This window comes from Cervus elaphus, chromosome 9, assembly GCF_910594005.1.
Source record: "Cervus elaphus chromosome 9, mCerEla1.1, whole genome shotgun sequence".
NCBI lineage: Eukaryota > Metazoa > Chordata > Mammalia > Artiodactyla > Cervidae > Cervus > Cervus elaphus.
Genome location: NC_057823.1, coordinates 68,632,913 through 68,655,098, shown reverse-complemented (window position 1 = coordinate 68,655,098; position 22,186 = coordinate 68,632,913). Strand labels below are relative to the sequence as shown.

Below are 22,186 nucleotides of genomic sequence, written 5' to 3'. Positions count from 1 at the left end.
ACCCTCGAAATCCATTTTATATCTGGAATTCAGGCCTCTCAGGAAATAACATTCAGACTAGTGTTTATAAAGCACTGGAATATGTGTGTGTTAATCTCTATATTATTATGGTTTGCTTTTTTGTATAATAAAATGAGTGGAGATGTCATTCCTGGATTAAAGAATATAAACCTTTTAAGGTACTTAGCATATACCAAGATCTTTTTTTTTTTTTTTTCCAGAAAGACTGCCAGTAATCTATGAGTGCAGGAGCCAGCAAAAATTTTTAAGCAGAAGCATGGAAAATAAAGTGAGTTGAACATTGATAGAGTATAACTCAGTGAGAGAAAAATTGAAGACTAAAAGCTATTGAATATGAAAAGAGTTTCCTTAGAGATTTTCACTGAACTTGTGATTAAGAAGACATGGAGAAGAGGATGAGAGACCATTTGGTTCAGAGGAAGTTTAAACATCAGATGAGATCTTCACTACATGATGATGACACGGATAGTGACAAATCATTGTCCTTGTCATCAAATCATCATTCACCATCATCAACATCATCATCATCAGGGGATGGAAGTAAGAGCAAGAATGCCCATTCTGGAAAACTCACTTCATGTCAGTTTCTGTATTAAGCACTTAACAAATATTACCTTATTTATTTACAACCACCAGTGATGTAGGTATTAGTGTCACCTCAGTTGCACAGGTAAGAAAACAATAATTTGCCAAGTTAAGAAATTGCTCAAAGATCACTCACGGGTTAAACAGTAGCTCTGGTTGCCACCCAAGGCCAGTGATACAGCATGTGAGCTTGATGATGGTGCTATACTGACTCTTGGTACAGGCAACTTCTAAGAACGCCATTTACACATGATTTCATTATGCTATATACACAGTTTTTGGTAGGTAGAACATCTTAAAATAGGTGAGTTTTTAATAGATAAAAAGTATGAAAAATATAGAAATATCCTTAAACTTTATACAATAATTTTCCACTTTATCCTGTTAAATCAATTTTTGTATCCCTCCTCCAACTTTTCTTTCTATCCTCTCCTCTCCAAAATGTCCAAATTCAATACAGCAATGGGCGAGGACCCCTATACACACTCCAAGTATAGTTTGAGGGGAGTATGGAGATAACTCACTGTGCAACTTTCCCACTCGTGTAGGTCTGAGGCAGAGTATTTGCTCAATAAATGCTGGCTTCCCTTCTCTTGTCACTTCACATTAAATTTGGTAAAAACACTATCTAGTTCCACCATCATGGGAAGCAAGGTAAGATGCCTCTCTGAAAAAGCAGGGATCTGCTACTTGTATCCAAAACGATACTCTGTGATGAAAGGTCTACTTAGAATTCATGCATTCAGTCTATCTACTGGCAGCTTGTGCCAAAAACCCGTAGTTGTATTTTGCAATTATAAAGATGCCTACCACACTGAAATGGGATTTAAATATAGTGTTAAGGGCATTAAATCTCTTAAGTTTATAAATTTCTGTGCTAATGCATTCAAATAGAATTACTAGGGACGGGGTGGTCTCTGAACGGGATGGTAGAATAGTTAATTTAGTGTGTCCTTTTCAAGCAATTTCCTGACCTGCATGATATTATACCACTTAGAAGCTATGCGTCCATGTAGCTAAAGCTAGAGAAAGCCAGGTCTTTCACTGAATTCCCAGATGAGAGTTTTTACAGAGATGAACATTTTCTCATTAATTTATCTTCCTAAGTGATTGCTATAGCACTAATCAATTTGTAGTGACTTTTCCAAGGTTGCAACCTTCAATAATGAAATCAGATACTGTATTGAACATAGTGTAGATTGCTGAACCAATTTCAGCTCCTCTCAGATCAATGAAACACAAAACCAAAATGAAGTCAAGAGTTGCTTCATTAGTTATCCTCACTTAGAAGAGCTGAGTAATCTTGTTCAACTGGACGCTGATCTCTTTTCAATGAGAAAAACAGAAGGAGACAGCCCGTGAAAGAGAAACAGCCACAATCTATGGCAAGGTGACAAGGCAGACTATCCTACAGAGCAGAATCTCCCAGAGGTGGCATGCGTGCAATGGTCAGGTGCATCAGAAAACAACAATAGCACAGTAAACTGAAGATGCCAGAGAAGAGAATGGAAAGCTACTGCATGTGAGGTTCTTGTGAGCATTATATGAGGCTCTGATTCAGGAACTGTGGCAAATTCCACTGGTTACCTGCTCATCAGTCAGTCTCTCTACCTTCTTTGCTCGCTGAATCCCAATTTTGTTCAGCTGGCAATAATTCCTGTGCTTGAGGTGAGGAGAGACCTACAGAGAAAATCCCTAGCTTGTAATATTATTCTTTTGCCTCAGTGAGAAGTTTGGATTTTATTCTAGGTGTAATGGGAAGTCAACAGAGAATCCCTTGCAAAGTGGCTTGATATTGAAAAGGCTATTCTGGCTACAGTTTGGATAATGAGGCTGAGTGAAAGGCAGCAGAGACAGAAGAGGTTACAACAATGAGAGCGGATGGTGGCTTGAACTAGGGGGGTGCCATGCAATGGAGAAAAGTAGATGGATCAGGGCACATCTTTCAGGTAGAGGCCAAGAGACTTTCTGATGGGTTTTATCATATATACACATTGTATGCCCTCTTTTCTTCATTTAGAACACATTAATTTTGTCCTTAGAAACATATAAGCTAAAAGCTGTGTGTGTCTGTGTGTGTCAGTTGCTCAGTCATGTCTGACTCTTTGTGACCCCATGGACTGTAGCCCACCAGGCTCCTCTGTCCATGGAATTCTCCAGGCAAGAATACTGGAGTGGGTTGCCATTTCCTTTTCCAGGGGATCTTCCCAACCCAGGAATCAAACCCGGGCCCCCTGCATTGCAAGCAGATTCTGTACTATCTGAGCTTTTAGAAAGGAAAACTAATTTCTGAAAAAATAATGGAAAAATAGTGAATTTTAACCCTTTAATTTTCTTTAAACAAGGACTTGAAAGCATTGGATTTAACTCACTGCTTTAAGTTTTTCCAAGACCATCATTATTTTTTAAGCTTCTAATTAAGTGCATCTTTGCCTTGGGAATAGATGACTATTGATTTTCAGATAGCTTGGGTGACATATTTGCTAAAAGTCCAATTCCTACATATGGGCCTAAGAGATATACCAGGTACCCTTTTACAGGTCTTCTAAGACATGTGTCTCAATTTCTTTATATGGCTCTAATTCTCCACCAGGGAAACTTATTTAGCAACATTTTTCTTAGCACATATCAACTATTCTACCCATGATCTTAAAATCTGTTCTCTTATATATAAGAAATCTAGCCAGATCACTGGCATACTTATAGAAATATAGCTAATATAGGTCAGAGGGGTTGACAAACTACAGCCTGCAGCCTATTTTTCTGTGGCCCTTGAGATAATTTTTTTTTTTTTTTGGTAGTTTTAAAGAATTATGAAAGGGAAGGAAAAAAAAAGATAAAAGTATTTACTACCTGGCCCTTTACAGAAAAAGGGACACCACCATTAGAGAGAAAGGACAAATACAAATTAATGAGATAAACTAGTTTAATCTAGGTAAGATCATTAACCCATTGTATATTTAGTAACTTAAATGGATGATTTAACTAACCAACTTGCTAGGTTGTATGTGCTTAGTTGCCTAGTCACGTCCTACTCTTTGTGACTACATGGACTGTAGTCCACCAGCCTTTTCTGTCCATGGGATTCTCCAGGCAAGAATACTGGAGTGGGTAGCCATTCCCATCTCCTGGGGACTTCCAGACCCAGGGATTGAACCCGGGTCTCCTGCACTGCAGGCAAATTCTTTACCATCTTGAGCCATCAGGGAAGCCCACTTGCTAGGTTAGGAAAAGTAAATATAAATCAAGAGCTATGAACACAATAGTCATTTCTTAAATGATTGAAATTAACTGTTCAGTCCAATGCAGAATCCTACCCCAACCCTCCTCATTACAGTTTTATCCAATTATTCCTTCTAGGATATAGCTTCCACAGAAACAATGGATACGTTTATAATATTTTTGGTACTTTAAGCCAGTATGGTACGGAGTCCCTATCAAATTTCATAATCACTGACTGGGTGACTGAATTAATTTGGTCTTCTTGCTGATTTTAACATTATGGCTCCCTCTCTCTCACCAGACACAAAAGGAAGTAAACTTGCTGGCAATTCAGTAGTTGCGTTCAGTTTATACAACTTGGTAGTTTAGATAGCACTCAGATAAAATTACCCACTGCCTCAACATGCTGAATTTCATTAATCGATGCACACAATGCAAATGGTGCTTTGGAGAACTTCCATGTTATTTGTTCACAGGTGAATGAGAACCAATCCCAGGCAGAGCAAATACATTAATAATCCTTTTCAACCAGAACACTTCACCACCCCACCAAAAAGCAAAAATGAAAGCTAAAGAACAAATAACACCAAAATATACTCAGAACAAATACTAATTTTGATGATATTGGCTAATAAAATCAAGGTGTCTAGGGATCACTTCATCAAGACTTAAAAAAAAATAAAATAAAAAGAATGAGAGAAAGAGCTTTGGTAGAAGGCCATGGTTAACAGAGAAGCTTTCTTTTTTTTTTTTTTCTAACAGATGAGATTTTGAATTGGATTTCCTGAGTTGAAATCCTTGCTCTGCTGGTTCATAAGAATGTGGCTTGGAACAACCTACTTCTCCAAGCCTCAATTCTTTAATCTGTAAAATGAAGACAATAATAAACATCATCCCATCGGACCAATCTGTGAATTATATTAGATAATATAACCCATTAGAACAGCAAAGTGCATGGGACAGAGCACACACTCTAGTGTGATCATTTAAATGCCATTTTTGAGCATAGCTGTTAATATATTAAATTGATTCTAATCAACCTTTGCCATACTGTCCACATTCTTCATAAAAAATTCTAGTTCTTTAGGACTATTTCTAAAGAGGGCTTTGAAATACTCGACAATTAATAGCAATAGGAAGACTTTCTTGGACTTGTATAGTACTTTAATGTACTTCCACATTTATTTTCTTGTTTTCTTTGCAGCACAATCTAGAAAGTTCATTAATAAAGGTTATCACTCTCTATTTGGCACGGTTGGAAACAGGCTCAGAGAGGTCATCTCATTTGTACTACAGAGGCAACTGCATTCAAAAGTTCAGGTTCAAAGGCATCTTACTAGGTACATTGCTACCCCTTCCCCCAACCTTTTATATTCAGTCAATGGCAAGATAATTTCCCCCCAGATTTAGATTCAAGAGAAACAATGATTCCTTCTCCCAACAGAAACTTACTGGTCGGGACTGGATTTCTTTGGCGTAGAGAGGTTGCAAGAATTCTGAGTCTCCTTCTAGCTTTAGACCTTTTTCTGTGATTCTCAAGTTTCCCATTCCATCCTAAAATAGAGGCACAGAGAGAACAGGGAAAATTTGATTAGTCCAAATTTCAAAAACACCTGAGGTTTTCAAAAATTGAAACAAAAGTATTGCCTTTTTTTTTTTTTTTTTTTAAGAAGGTGGAATGAGAGGAGGTCAAAATGAAGACATAACATACTAGGAGGCATTGTTCAGTGTGATTATGCATATTACCCTCTTTGCTAACTTATTCTGAGAAAATCTATTTCAAACAATCTTGGAAAATTGAGTAAATTTTTCAAGCAAGCAAAAATCTAAGTAGCACAGATGAAAGGGACCCTTTTGATTAGGATGTGGTGAAAGAATGGAGGCAGGAGATGAGTGTGGAAAGAAGAAAAAGATGGTTTCCCAAGTTAAAGTAAAAGATCTGATTTCTGAAACTATGCAGAAATGACAAACTGCAGTCTGTTGGTCTAATCCATCCTTTGGACATGGTGTTTTTGGCTCACAAAATATTTAAGGAGTCAAATTATTTACTAACATTTTTATTAATACTTTATTATTGGTGGACTGCCGTCTATGGGGTCGCACAGAGTCTGACACGACTGAAGCAATTTAGCAGCAGCAGCAGCATGGAAATATTGAAATATAAAAGTAGAAAGGATAAATAGCAAACACTTATGTAGTTGTCATTCATCTTCAACAATTATCAACTTATGGCTACTGTTCTCTATTACAGCTACTATATGCAACTCCTTTATTTAAATATAACCATAATACCATTACCACAGCAAAAAGATAAATAAAATTGCTGCTAAATATCATCAAGTACCCATGGTCAATGTTCAAGTCTCGTGAATATTCTTCTCTTTACATCTTTTTGTTTGAAATCAATTCCCTATTGCAATTGCTTGATACATAAAATACTAGATCTTCTCCTTCAGTCATTTCAGTCGCTCAGTCGTGTCTGACTCTTTGCCACCCCATGAATCGCAGCACACCAGGCCTCCCTGTCCATCACCAACTCCTGGAGTTTACTCAAATTCATGTCCATCAAATCGATGATGCCATCCATCCATCTCATCCTCTGCCGTCCCCTTCTCCTCCTGCCCCCAATCCCTCCCAGCTTCAGAGTCTTTGCCAATGAGTCAACTCTTCGCATGAGGTGGCCAAAGTATTGGAGTTTCAGCTTCGGCATCAGCCCTTCCAATGAACACCCAGGACTGATCTCCTTTAGGATGGACTAGTTGGATCTCCTTGCAGTCCAAGGGACTCTCAAGAGTCTTCTCCAACACCACAGTTCAAAAGCATCAATTTTTCAGTGCTCAGCTTTCTTCACAGTCCAACTCTCACATCCATACATGACCACTGGAAAAACCATAGCCTTGACCACACGGACCTTTGTTGGCAAAGTAATGTCTCTGCTTTTTAATATGCTCTCTAGGTTGGTCATAACTTTCCTTCCAAGGAGTAAGCGTCTTTTAATTTCATGGCTGCAAGCACCATCTGCAGTGATTTTGGAGCCCCCCAAAATAAAGTCTGACACTGTTTCCCCATCTATTTTCCATGAAGTGATGGGACCAGATGCCATGATCTTCATTTTCTGAATGTTGAACTTTAAGCCAACTTTTTCACTCTCCTCTTTCACTTTCATCAAGAGGCTTTTTAGTTCCTCTTCACTTTCTGCCATAAGGGTGATGTCATCTGCATATCTGAGGTTATTGATATTTCTCCTGGAAATCTTGATTCCAGCTTGTGCCTCTTCCAGCCCAGCGTTTCTCATGATGTAGTCTGCATATAAGTTAAATAAGCAGGGTGACAATATACAGCCTTGACGTACTCCTTTTCCTATTTGGAACCAGTCTGTTGTTCCATGTCCAGTTCCAACTGTTGCTTCCTGACCTGCATACAGGTTTCTCAAGAGGCAGGTCAGGTGGTCTGGTATTCCCATCTCTTTAGATCATCTCCTTAAATCTCCTCAATTTCTGTCACACATCCACACACAAAAACACACTGATTTGGTAAACAAGATGACATTTTTTCCAACAGCATTTTCCCCAGTTTAGATTTTGCTGAACTTTCCCATAATTTCATGTCATGTGTTCCTCTCTCTCCTGAATTTTCTGTAAGTCAAGAAGCTTGAGGAGATTCAGGGTCAGTTTTCTAGGAAAATACATCCTAGAAAATTAAATGCATTAGTTTTCTTTTGTTACCATCACCAATAACCACAAACTCAATGGTTTAAGACAGCACAAATTTATTATCTGTATGTTAGAAGTCTAACTCAGGGCTCAAAGGGGAAAATCAAGGTGACAGCAGGGCTGCTACACTCTTTTAGAAGGCTCTAAGACAGACCCATTTCTTGACATTTTCTCATTTCTCAAGGCTGTCTACTTTCCTTGGCTTGTGGCCCCTTCCATCTTCAAGTCACCAATGGTTGGTTGAATCTTTCTTACATCGAATCATTCTGACAATGAATTATCTGTCTCTCTCTTTCACATTTTTTTTTTAATAACTCAGGTACAGATTTTATTCAGATTTCATAATTTTTATAAGTTTTATTTTCTTTTTTAAAAAACTTTTAAAATTTATTTATTTCTAGTTGAAGGATAACTGCTTTACAGTATTGTACTGGTTTGGACACTTAAAGGTCACTAAGCATATAAGGATTATCTATTTTAAGATCACCTGCTTAGCAACCATAATTCTATTATAACATTAATTCCCTTTTGCCATGTAATGTAACATATTGATGGATTCTGAGATTAGGACATTGATGGTTTTAGAGGGGAGGGCATTTTTCTGCCTACTACATGCTCTATCAGGAAGCAGTGAACATATTTTGCCAGATGTCATAAGCCACTGGTGATTGACAGGATCCATTATTTCAGTAGAGATTTCAAACTGGTGATAAAATAATTATTTCTTAATTTATTATCTGGGGTATTGCATCAATAGAAATTACATATCATCAACTACATGTTTACCCTAAATTATAATTTTATGAAAACTTGATAGATGCTTGATTTTTCCTCCTTTATTGATTAATGTTCAAAATTTGAATTGGTTACCTAATATTCTCCAAAGATGACCAAAGGTTTTCTTTTTAAAAAATATCATTATGAACATTTGGTTTGCTTCATTCCAGTGCAGTTTTTATTCCTATTGAAGTTTAAACTGTTCTCTTCTTGCTCTGAGTGCTCTTGCTCAGTGGGGGTCTCTTCAAGTCCTTTAATTAAGACTCAGGTATCTTTAACCACCCTCTTGTTTCTGGCATGGTATGATGTTCTAGGGTTTTCTTACATAAGTCTTGCCCCAGCTGGAACCAGCCATTTCTAGTAAGAATCTGGGTTCATTTCAGTGGGAAATGGTATTTAGATACCACAAGCTGAGAGCTTGTTTATGTGACTGGCCCTTGTTTATACAGAGCTAGAAAATGAGTTCTGCACATGTTACAAATGGAATATACCATGAATTTTCATGAAGTTTCAATTCAAACTTAGGCCTTGAAGGTTTTCATTTAACCTCATGGATCTTACAATGTTATTACCTATTTTCCATACCCCAAATCCCTGTTTTCAATAACATCAATATGACTACTCATTTGATTTAACCCATAAGACACAAAGAGCAGCTTCAGAAAAACCAATGCCACTACCATACTAACATTATGATTAAGAAAAGCAACTAAAATTTTGCCCTTAAAATATCTTGAGTATGTAAACTATAGTCAAATGGCATTTTAAAGTCATTTAAAATAGTTCTATTCTGAATGGTTATGTCAACAACCTCTTGTCAGTTAGGTTCAACTGTTTCATCCCTGCCCACCCACCCGCTGCTTCAATTTTTCATGAATACTTTTTTAAAGTCTTGTTTTGTTATAGATTTGTTAACTATTTAGATGGCACCAAAGTCAAATCTATAAACCAAGATACATTTAAAGAAGTCTAACTTCTGTCACATTATATTTCTTTCTTTTCCAAGTAAAGGTGTGTGTTTGTATCTGTATCAACCAGGGTTCTCCAGAGAAACAGAACTAATAATATGCCTGTGTAGGTATGTATGTACATACATCCACATGCATGTACATACATCCACATGCGTGCACACACATTCATTCACTCATTCATTTTAAGGACCTGACGTAGGAAGTTACGAAGATTGACAAATCTCCAGATCTGCAGACAGCAAGCTGGGGATTCAGATTAATTAAATAAACCATATGTTATGTATATATATATTATTTAAAATATATATGAATATATAAAATACACTAAAAATTTATTCCTGCATTTTCCCAAAACCATTTGAAAAGTACAAAGTCCAAATGAAAACTTCAGGTTTTTAGCATCTCATGAAAACTGAAAGCCTTGGCAAGTCCGAGTCTGCCTTCTCACACGGCTGCCACTGAGGTAAAGAGCAGCCTGAATCAAATGCTCTCTAGGTCACCACAATTTTCACCCAACCTACATCACTAAGCTACATTTTCTCAGACTCCTAAAGCTTCTGACTTAAGTCAACCATAGCTTCTCTCCAGCACTGCCATTGCTCTGTACCTCAAAAACCTATAGACACTGTGTGGGGGTAGGGGGGCTTTAAGTGACCAAATGGAGGATGCACATTTTTTTCCAATTTTCCTTTATAACAGCACTTCAGTCTATGGATGAGAACAGATCTTTCTGGTCAATATTGTTCTTTCATGGATAGCAGGCCATCTGTATATTTCTATTGTTGTTACTTGTAGGGACAGCTTTTCCAAGAGGGTCCTAGACTGGGCAAGTAACCCCAGTGTGAGGGGCAGTAGGCTGGAAGGCATGCCCATATCACACTAGCATTAGGGAGTATCCACAACAAAGGGAAAAAGCAAAAGCAAATATCCACACAGCCCTCCCCCCACCAAAAGGGTGTATCAGTTATTGTATTTTGGGTTATTATGATGATTTCCATTAACTGGAGAAGCAGACCTTTTCATAGAAATGTGACAGAGAAAGCAAACCTGATTCCAGGTTGGATCTATTCCCTTAGTTCTAACCCTTGAGCTCTCTGTTGCCTGTACTTAGTCATGATGGTCTGCACTTTTATTAAAGAATGTCGACTATAGACTGAAAAACATGGGATAGCTCATTCTCAAGGTGCTGGCCTTTAAAGGTATATCACTTTCCCATTCATATAAAGGTAAAAAATTGCAGAACAGAAAATACCAATTATGTTGTTATAGGTTTATACTAACATTCCTACCAGACCCACATGGACAGATGCAAGAACAAAGGATTCCTGCAACAACAAGCCATTCCCCCCACTTTTAGTATAAAAGAAGCCTAAATTTTAACTTGTGTAAGATGGTTCTTTGGGACCCTTGCATCTTTCCCAGGTAGCTCAATTGGTAAAGAATCTGCCTGCAGTGCAGGAGACCTGGGTTTGATCCCTGGGTTAGGAAGATTCCTTGGAGAAGGAAATGGTAAACTACTCCAATGTCCTTGCCTGGAAAACCCCATGGACAGAGGAGCCTGATGGGCTGCAGCCCATGGGATCGCAGAGTCAGGCACGACTGAGCGACTAACACTTTGACTTGGGACCCTAGCACACCATCTTCTCAGTATGAAGACTTTCTGAATAAAGTCACTCTTCCTTGCCTCAACAACTCATCTCTCAATTTCTTGTCCTGTCTTATGGTGAGCAATATAAGCTTGGACTCTGTAACAGAAACACATACTAAACCTGACATCTACAGATAGACTTTTGTTGTTAAGTTCCTCAGTCATGTCTGACTCTTTGCAACCCCATGAACTGCAGCACACCAGGCTTCCCTGTCCTTCACTGTCTCTTGGAGTTTGCTCAAACTCATGTCCACTTAGTCAGCAATGCCATTCAACCCTCTCATTCTCTATCACCCCCTTCTCCTCCTGCCTTTAATATTTCCTAAATTAGTTTATTTTTTTCTGATGTGTATTTATCAAACCAAATGGAACTCCTAAACATTCTTAAATAAAAGATTATATTTGGGGTAATCAGCAAGCTAATTTCAAATAAATCTCCTTCCTCTCTTATAGTTCATTCATAAATACCCTATTTATTTATTGATGACATACTATGTGCCGATTACTATACTCTGTTTTTTAGGCTTTAATTTCATTTTCTTTATTATTATTGAAATTACCATGCTACTTCTTGATTTTAACTATAAGAAAACAATCATATAGATGCAAAAACATTTGGCTACAAAATTGTTCACCGCCATTTCATTTTATAAAATAAAAACATGAAAAATTAGAAAATAAAAGTTTCACGTTAAAAGGGTAAATATGCTACAGTGGGATATGACGTAGCTCTTGTAAAGGAATATTTAAGAACACAGGCAAATATTCACAGTTCATTATTAAGTGAAAAAAATCGATTAACAAATACATATGTATATTTCATACCATTTTTATAACTATATATACATAGTTATACATATACATAAATGTACTTAAGAGGAAAAATTCTAGAGAACATTTCCTAGGAAAAAAATTATACAAAAACATACATTTAAATGTTAAGTTTAGCTATTTTTGTATGCCTAAAATACGAGTATTTTTTATTTTCTTCCTTTTGCTTATCTGTACTATATAATTTTCTGTAACAACTTTCATATTTTAAGAGGTTATAAAATATTTTCACATTTTAAAAATCAATCTTTATAAAAAATCTATACTATGTCATATATTTGATGCTAGTGGTAAAGAACACGCCTGGCAATGCAGGAGTCATAAGAGATGCGGGTTCAATGCCTGGGTTGGGAAGATCCCCTGGAGGAGGGCAAGGCAACCCACTCTAGTATTCTTGCCTGGAGAATCCCATGGACAGAGAAGCCTGGTGGGCTAGAGTCCACAGGGTCACACAGAGTGGGATACGACTGAATCGACTTAACACACATGCATCCTTACATTATTTAAAGTCATCTCAACGGTCCTATGAGATAGTCATTATTTTCCTTATTTCACACATGAGAAAATTTACTGGTAAATAACTTATTCACTGGTAAGTGACTCAATAAAAAAGGCTGAGTGCTGAAGAACTGATGCCTTTGCACTGTGGTAAAGGAGGAGACTCTTGAGAGTCCCTTGGGCAGCAAGGAGATCCACCCAGTCCATCCAAAAGGAACTCAGTGCTGAATATTCACTGGAAGGACTGATGCTGAGGCTGAAACTCCAGTACTTTGGCCACCTGATGCGAAGAACTGACTCATTGGAAAAGACCCTGAACGCTGGGAAAGACTGAAGGCAGGAGGAGAAGGGGACGACTGATGATGAGATGGTTGGATGACATCACTGACTCAAAATGGACATGAGTTTGAGTAAACTTCAGGAGATAGTGAAGAACAGGGAAGCCTGGCAAGCTGCAGTCCACGGGGTCGCAGAGAGCTGGACACAACTGAGCAACAACAGCAACAACTCACTCACAGTTACAAACCTGGTTAATGAAGGAATCAGGAATTTAAACCCAAGACTATCAAATTCAGACTATATACTTTTACTCATAATTCTAACCCAATCTAATGTACATTTAAAGTATCTTTCTTAATACCACTTTGATTTTCACTTATTTGGTTGGTGTGCTCAGCAACTGTAGAGAGGGTTATCTCCAACTGCAAGACTAACACCATCCAGTTTTATGGTCAAATACCTTTATTCCATCTTCCCAGAGTCTAAAGGCTCTTTATTACAACCCAACTGCCTCCCATGGGACTATACACAGGCTAAATCATCTGCTATTTCTGGGAATCCTACTGTGTGCTTAACTATGTGCTGCAAGCCATGGGGAGGCAGAAAGAGGAACAGCCCTTCTCAAACATGTCCTCCGAGCTGTTTATAATACAGGTAGCACAGAACCAAAGAAGAATAGTCAAGGAAATATAAGAAAGAGCAACATTTGAGAAAAGCTCATCTAATCCAGCAGTCAATTAACTCCTTTGTAATAGCGGTTTAACTTTTACTTCAATGCCTTTTTTGGTAAGAAGTGTGTGTGCTCAGTCGCTCACTACCAATTTGCCAAATGCTGATTGTTTCTTCCATTTATAGATTCTTCCCACACTTGTGCCTCGTCACTTCATTATTCCACTTTCTGTCCCAGTCCCTAGGTCTGCCCAAGATATGTGGTGGGAAAGCTCTTTCCAGTAGTGTGAATTATTGTCATTGTGCATGTGTGCGCTCAGTTGTATCTGACTCTTTGCAACTCTATGGTCTGTAACCCACCAGACTCCTCTGTCCATGGAATTTTCCAGGAAAGAATACTGGAGTGGGTTGCCATTTCCTCCTCCAGGGGATCTTCCTGATCTAGGGACTGAACCCCGGTCTCCTGCGTCTCCTGCATTGACAGGTGGATTCTCTACCACTGCACCACCTGGGAAGTCCCTGAATCACTGTGATTAGCCTCTATTTGCAAACTGTAACACAGACTACAGTAGCCAACTAAATATGTTCTCACATTAGCATCTCCTTGATAGCTCTGGAACAACCAGACTGGATTAAATGCACACTGAAACAGCTTGAGAAAAGCTTTATTTAAAGCTATTTTACTTTAACTGCACAAGAAGCTACGGGTATTATTAAGATAGGAGTTTTATGTCAGTTGTGAATCAAAACTTCCTTCCCAGTAAGATGGAAAAAGAAGCATTGAGAAGATTCACAATCATTCCCAAAGTAATTAGAAATAGACCGTTTTATTTTTCCCTCTCTTCAAATGGCAAAATGTCATTCTTTGAAGGAAGCACGCTCTTCAAATGGCAAAACGTCATTCTTTGAAGGAAGCACGCTCTTCAAATGGCAAAACGTCATTCTTTGAAGGAAGCACGAAAATTCTAGCAGCCCACTAGCTGGCCTTGACTGAGCCAACACCATCCAGCCAATGGCCCTACATTTGACAAAGTACACTTGGGACAGAAGTGGGAAACCAGGACCCACTGTCCCAGTGAGGGAATGGTCTCTGCTGACCTGTCAGTACAGTGTCCCCTGTGCCTACCCCCTGCCTAGCACACAAGAGTTTTCACAAACACATAAGCAAATCTCATTATTTTCCCAGGCCAAGTTAGAGTGACCCCTTGTAAGGTCTTCTGGAGGAGACAGGGCCTGGGAACAGGTGCAGAGGTGGGTGGAATCTAGAGAATCTCCCTCTGGGCTGGACCAAGGATGGTGGCATTTGCTCTTCATATTTTATCTGGGTCAAACAGTCCAGTTGATTGTTTCAAGTGGCCAGTTTTCCACAAGATGAGTCGAGAATAAATGCAGAGATTTCAGAGTGGCAGGACAATAGACGGAAATATTAATTTGTTTCTTTCTTCATATCTCCCATGTCAGACCTCAGCCCCTTTCATCACCATTTGATAGGTTCTCAGGCTTTATAATCATGTGGTTTAGAGATTTTGAGAGCAAAGAAGCAGAGGCGGCCTGAAAGCACTGGGGTTTCTTATCATTTGTAAAAGGTAACTCTCAATAAATGGACTGTGTCAGGCATGTTGGGCAGGGAGGCAAGTAGAAGATGAGATTTATTTCCACTGGGGATGGAGAAGACATCTATGATTTCTATGAGTTCTGGAGACTATTGTCCTGCCAGCATCCCTAGGGGAGTTAGGACATCAGAGATAAATGGCTGCAGGGCTCCAGCCTCGCCAAACTACCCCTTTCTGAGGACTAGCAGAGAGATCCCTTTTCAAGATGGAAAGGGACCATAGTTCTCTCAGCCACTGTCCGTGAAAGACAGTGACTAGTGCCCTCCAGGGCTAACCCAGTAGTGCTGGGCAAAACACTGAGATGTCCAAACATCCCGAGCGCTGTGGGATGCCCTGTTGGCCCTTGTGGAAGGAGTGATGAGAATCAGTATTACGTTCCTCTAAAGAAAGTATTATTTCTTGCTCCTCTCATTTTCTTGCTGTATCAGCATCAAACAGGTTTTTAATTCTATCAGCACATTTTCAAGCTTGAAGTAATGCCAGGTCCTATTTTAGTAAGCAGGTCTCAAGAGGAGCTCTCGTTGTAACAGTTTTAATGGTAGGCATCACTTGGTTTTGATCAGAGTGAAACAACTGTATCTGCACACAGATTGCTTCAGAAAGGCAAGCTTCAGGAGAGATGGGATTTTGTTGTCTGTACTCTCAATTCCTACAACATCGCTTGACTCATAGGATGTGCTCAGCAAATATCTGTGAAGTATCATAATGTCATTTCAAATAAAGCTGTATTTTGAAAGGTATACTGTGGGAACTGCAAAGATGTTAAAAGCACAACCTGTCCCTTGAGCAGATTTCAAAATACAGCAAGAGTTCTCAGCTAGGGTGGTATACTGCCGAATGGGTGAAAACTGGTGCTTGCGTGAAGATGAAAATCACACTCTTATGTATAAAGGACAAATATGCTTATATATAGAGTGCATACACAGTATATTAATATAATTAAAATTTCATGGTGAGAGGAGTGAGACAATTATGGGAGGGAAAAGTCTAAAAATGCTCTAGGGAGGGGGAGGCAATAATGAAAAGGAAAAAGTTGAGAAATACTCCACCAGAATGTTACAGATTTTGAGACTGCCCCACTTTCCTCCCTTTAATCCATAAGCGGTCACTTCTGCCATTCACACACTGAACCATCCTCTCAGCTTGTAAAATGCAATCACACGGTAGCAGCACAGGTAAAGCAGAAACTCCTTGATGTAGGATTTAACACCTTCTTCCTCTGGCACCAGCCACTTCTCCAGCCTCATCTCTTATCAGTTTCCCTTCGCTCTGTCACAAAGCAGGCTAGCAATTTCTCCCAATTCTTTCCCTTTTTAGTTTTCACTAATGTCCCTCCCTTGGCCAACAATGCTCTTCCTGACCCTTCTGCCTCTCTCTCCAGTCCCTTGGTTTTGGTCAGATGTCTCTTCCGGGTCTAGGGGCCCTTCTCTGATGTGCACACTTCGTGAGCACCTCCATCACAGCATTTACCCACGGCAGTACAATGATCCACCGACATCTGTGTCCTTCCACTCGACTTCAAATTTCTTGAGATGAGTGGTAGTGTGTCACTCATTACTCCATCTTTCAGGCCCAATATATTGTCTATAACTAAATATGTGACTGCAAGAGCAATAAAAAAGTAAGCTAGAGAGAGCTCAAATGGGATGCATCGATGCAAATGAAAAGCAATAACAAAGTTACCATTTCTACAAGCATTAGGCAGAGCACTTGACTGACACGTCCATTAATCCTCATTATAATTCTAATGGGTGGGCAAGGTTAGCCCATTTCATAGTTGAGAAAACTGATGTTCGGACACCCTGATAGTCTAATTATGAAATTTAAGTCCTTCACTACCACACTCCATACTGCATGGTTAAGATCCAACTGTTTGCCCAGCCCTGTGTTAAATGCAAAGTGATGAGGAACAAAGATCGAGTCCCTCCCTTCTAGGAGCTTCTCGTTTAAAAGACAAAACACAAGTAACACACAAAACAGTGAGGGTGTGGAGATACAGGGACTCATACACCACTGGTGGGAACACAACGTGGGGGCAGGCACTTTGCAAAAGGATGTGACTGTTCAAAAGTTAAACACTCAGTTACCACATGACCCAGAAACTCCACTCTTAGCCATCTGCCCAAGATAAATGAAAACCTATGCTCACACAAAGACTTGAACATAAATGTCCATTATAGTAAAATTCTTAATAGTCAAAAAGGAGAAACAAGCCAGATGCTCACCAACTGATGAATATATAAAATATTCTATATCTATGCAATGGAATACTATTTATCAGTGCAAAAGCAATGAAATGATCCATGCCACGACACAGATAAATCTCAAAAACATTATGCTAAGTGAATGAAGCCAGACACAAGATCATGCATTGTATGAGTCTGCTTATATATAACATCCAGTGAGGCAAATTTATAAAGGTAGAAAGTAGATTAGCAGTAGCTGTAGATTAGGACTGAGGAATGACTTTAAAAAACCCTAAGGAATTTTACTGAGATTACAGAACTGCTCTAAATTTGGAATGTGATGATAGTGGCCAAAATCAGTAAATTTACCAAAAATCACTGAAATCACACTTAAAGGACTGAATCTTATAGTGTGTAGATTTAACCTTAACAAGTTGTTGTTGTTTTTTTTAATTTTTTAAAGAGTAATATACATGCAGTGGTATTCCAAGAAAAAAGAAATCCAGTTCAGGAGACATGACATGTGCTTTCAAATTCTCCAAATCAATAAAGAGAACAGGTTCAGAGACGTGTGCTGGGGCAAGAGGTAGCAGATTCAAGAGGGAACTGGTAAGAGACAACTCCATTATTTGTCCTCACCTGGTGTGCAGTGATAAAAGAAAGATGCTGGCAAGTGTTCTGTTCCCATCAAGGACCAAGCCTGGGGAAGGAGGAGCAGTGTGAGGGAAGACACAGCAACTGCATTAGACCCAGGAAGTATTTACTGATCAAGTCAATTACATTGTGGGTAGTCGAGAAAGGTTGCTATTGATCTTTTCCAGCAAGCATTAAATATTGGACCGTAATTGGTGCTGAATGACAACACAACAGCAAAGACCAGATGACCCCTCAGTGTCTGGGTCACAGGTTCTGATCCTTTGTGTCAGTTGCTATATAATCTCGACTTTATATGTTCCTTCTTTTACCATTCATGTCAACTTAGCCTATAGTTTTTCTTTCTTTGCCTTATTACTTCCCAGTTATCACCAAAGCTAAGCCTCAAAGACTGGTTAGAATAGTGTGTGTGTGTGTGTGTGTGTGTGTGTGTGTGTGTGTGAGAAGGGGGCATATAAGACACATACATCTGTCAAATTGCTTTGCTGCCTTACTGAGTCAGAATTGTGATTTCTCATTTATGAGAAATCTCATATATAACATCTCATTTATAACATCTCATCAAGTTGTTTTTAATGATTTATAGGTCCGAGGCCATGGTATTTGAAGCATTCTATATTTCCTGGATGCCAGTAGTAATGTATAGATGGGCATCCTTTGTGCTATAATTTTCCTGGGGATGACACAACCAGCCAAAGAGAGGGAATTCCTCTCCCATGCATACACACAGGGAATAAACCTCATTCTCTTTATTTCTAAATGACTTTGTTCCTACTTGTTCTTTAGGGCATACCTCTCAGTTTCCTTGAGAAGCCTTCCATGATATTCCTCAACCTTTTAGAAACCACCTTATCTCAGTAATGGGAACACATAAATATGTACACACAGCATCATGGTATATTGGCTAAGAATATGAATTCTAGAATCAGACTGCATAGTTACAGTGCTAGCTTGACTACTTACCTTGCTAGTACCCTGACATATTTCACTCTCCTTATATGAATACTTAGAAGATAATAATATTTTATAAACAGAGGATTAAATCAGACAATTCCTGTGTATAAGTCAAAATACAACAAATTCCCAGTGGCTTCAAATGATAAAGATTTCTTTCTTACCCAAGCTACATGTCTGTGGAAGTTTAATGATAAAGCAACTAGGGCACAGAATGACAGAGCAACCACCACTTTGAACACCCTGCTGCTCTCTGCATCTTTAGGCACATGTACATCTATATTTCCCAACCCACCTATGACAGGCTTGGCTATGAGATATGGCTTGTGAAATGTGTCTGTGTGTGCATGCTAAGTTGCTTCAGTTGTGTCCAACACTTTGCGACCACATGGACTGTAGCCCGCCAGGCTCCTCTGTCCACGGAATTCTCCAGGCAAGAATACCGGAGTGGGTGGCCATTCTCTTCTCCAGGGGATTTTTCCAACCCAGGTAGTGAACCCACATCTCTTATGTCTCCTGCATTGGCAGGCGGGCCCTTTATCACTAGTGCCATGGGCATAAGTCAATTCATAGCAGATGCTGTAACAGTCAGAGCATGCTCTATCATGCTCGCCTATTATTTTCTCTCTCTCTAGACTGCAAACTTCAAGCAGCAGGAATAGTACCTTAACTGTCTTTTTATCCTAATCACCTGTCATGAACCCTGACACAGAGCAGGTAGACAGTAAATTTTGACTGAATGGATGAGAAGTCTTCTGTCAGCTGCCAAGAACTGTAAGTTAGATCTCAAATGAAGTCAAGTCTGGTTGAAAAGCCAACATGTCCCGGGTACCACTCACCCAGACCAGTACTGTATTTGGTGACCGTCTAGGAAAACAGATCAACATGGGGATCATTGTGTGCCTCAAGACATGGGTTAAAGATTATCTTTAAGGAACATTTTCAAGGAAATGTAAGCACATTCCTAAGAATCATGAGAGGAGTACAGACAGCACTTGGGCTTAGCCTTGTGACCCTTCCACTAGCCCTCGGTGCAGACTTGGACAAGCCTAGCTGTTCTGCCTCTGTTTCCTCCATTTCATGATGGGAAGCTGGACAGTATGAACATTAAGGTCTTTTTCACTTTAAAAAGTCTTATTCTATGATGCACAGGAAGGAGATACTCTCTGGACAACAACAAATTACAGCTGTCACTGGGAACTGGTGCCGGCAACCCAGAGAGGCTGCAATTAGCATGTCCTGTGTGACTTGCGGTTTTGCCAAAGACATTCTTGCAAAAGCTCTTACAAATCACTCCAAATGTACACCCAGATCTGGGGAGGATTTAGGAATAAAAACCAATGCCAACACATTGTTCTGAAACAGAAACTTGTAAGCAACCTTTAAAAAGAGACATTGGCGGAGAATTTATTGATTCTTTGACGGGAAGAAAATGAGAGATGGATAATAAAGTATGAGTTGCTATATCCCCTGTCTCAGGTGAAAAATGTGAGCTTATGAATCCTGAGCTATTGTTGATAAAGGAGGGGACTCATTTATCTTAAGGAGACACATAAAAGAAAATAAGTGAAATATGATTAGACTCATGCCACGTGTTTAGATTAAATTCCTACCATGGCATTCCCTGCTGCTTGGTGAATACTCCCCACTAGTAAAGCCCGATTAAGACACTGGCCTGAGTGATATTAAAAATGTATGCTGTGTAAATCCCTTTCAAAACAGATCCTTTCAGCAGGGTATGCACCCCAAGGGAGCCAGCTGTCCTGCCTTCCCTCTATTTTGATTAGGAAGAGTTGTCAGTTGTACACGACAGTGTCTTTCATGAGACTTCAAGTTACAGCTTCAAAGAGTCTACTGCCTTTTTGATACTTGTAAGAAAGGTTTCAAGGGATAAGTTCAGAAACAGGAAGGCTGGCACGTGCCCTTCTGGCACTAGAGCTGTGTTACCTTTAAATTTGGCCCTTCTGTTCAAGTTTTGATGTCCAAATTGGCCTTCCAAAGGATGTACTCCCAGTCTTCCAGATGTGTTTCCAATTCCCACAATTACCCTTTGCCTTAAACTAACGAGAAGCAACAGTTGTCCAGGGAAGATGTCTAGGGCTGCTTCCCTTGTGTTTACTTCTAAGGCATAATATTCCTCTCACATTATTTCATGCACATGTTCTCAAAAGAGTATAACAACTGAATATACCACAGGGAATCACTGAATGCTCAGAGAATCCCATTTGCTCAGTCGACAAAGTCATGCACTTTTTTTATTCAGAGGATTACACAAGCAAGAACTATGAAGTATTGTGAAGAGGACTAAGGCAGCATAAGAGGGTAGAAGGTGAGGAGGGAAGAGAATTCCAATTTTTGATAGGAGGTCCAAGAATTTATCTCTGAGAAAACACCCAAATGAAGTGAGGGGGCCAGTCATAGGAAGATCCATGGATAGAGGGGATGAGCCTGGCATATCTGAGGAACTCTAAGAAAGCCATGATGACTACAGTGGAGTCACATCTACCTCTACATAAGATGGAGAGTAGTAGGAGCTGAATCCCAACAGGTTGTAAGGGACCAGATCTTGGAGAAGAAGCTGCTAAGGAGTCTGGAGTTTTATTCTCTACCTGGCTGGTGACAAATGAACGTGTCAGGAAAGGGAATGCTGAGAACTGGTTTCTATTTTAACTTAGATAAATTCCAACAAGATTTTTATGAAAGGACTAGATAGAAGTTTGATGAATTCACTACCTCAAGTTAATTTCAAAATTGTTTTCTAAAAAGAGAACTTGCTGATAATTAATTCTGCAATTTTCTTCAATTTTAATATTTTTTGGAATGTATTTCCCACTTCCTTTGCCTAGCCAAATTCAGAGATCACAGTGATCAAGACCATGAGGACTGGAATCAGAATGATTCATTGTTGAGTTCAGGTCCCATACTAGTCATTGAACCTTCCCTGAACTTTTTCCAGTAAAATGGGAAGCATGTTATCACTCTTTCAGGATTCTGTGTGTTTGTGTGTGTATGTGCTCATGCGTACACATTTGATCTGCTTAAACGCAGTGCTTAGAACACTACAAGTACTCAACAACACCCTATATCAAACTATGCATCACTCCATCCCCTGGATCCCGCATCCATCTCCTCTTTCCTTCCTTTTCCTGACTATCTTCTCTGATCTTCCACGGCTGTCACACTCTTTAACACAGAATTTCACTTACTTGATTCGATATGCATGGAGAGGCTTGGTAAGAGAAGGAAAAAGAGGGTCAGTTACAGGGCTGCCAGTGTCAAGAGGATGGAGAATGAAGGAGATAAGGGGCAGTTGTGAAGAAGGTAAGGGAGTTTGCCACTAAATTTTTCTCATACAGTTACTAGTACAAAGTGAAATGTTAGAGCTCACCCAGTATCTTAAAGTTAGTAAACCAAGAAGAAAGGAAAGGGGGAAGGATGTTTTAGGGTTTGCTAAAATTGAGTCTGTCTTCCTATCTGGTCAAGATAGTTCTTTAGTAATTTCAACATAAAGAATTAAATCATCAAATATTAAGAGGCTGAAGCAGATTAACGGGATTCTATTTAC

General features: G+C 39.2%; 1 protein-coding gene across 1 annotated transcript in view; it reads right to left on the bottom strand.

Moving 5' to 3' along the window:
* Positions 1–22,186, bottom strand: part of SGCD (sarcoglycan delta) — a 426,046-nt gene that overhangs the window by 234,368 nt on the left and 169,492 nt on the right. The window contains exon 3 of the mRNA XM_043913387.1: positions 5,281–5,382. Within this exon, the coding sequence (XP_043769322.1) occupies positions 5,281–5,382 (102 nt within the window). The remainder of the gene's footprint in view (positions 1–5,280; positions 5,383–22,186) is intronic.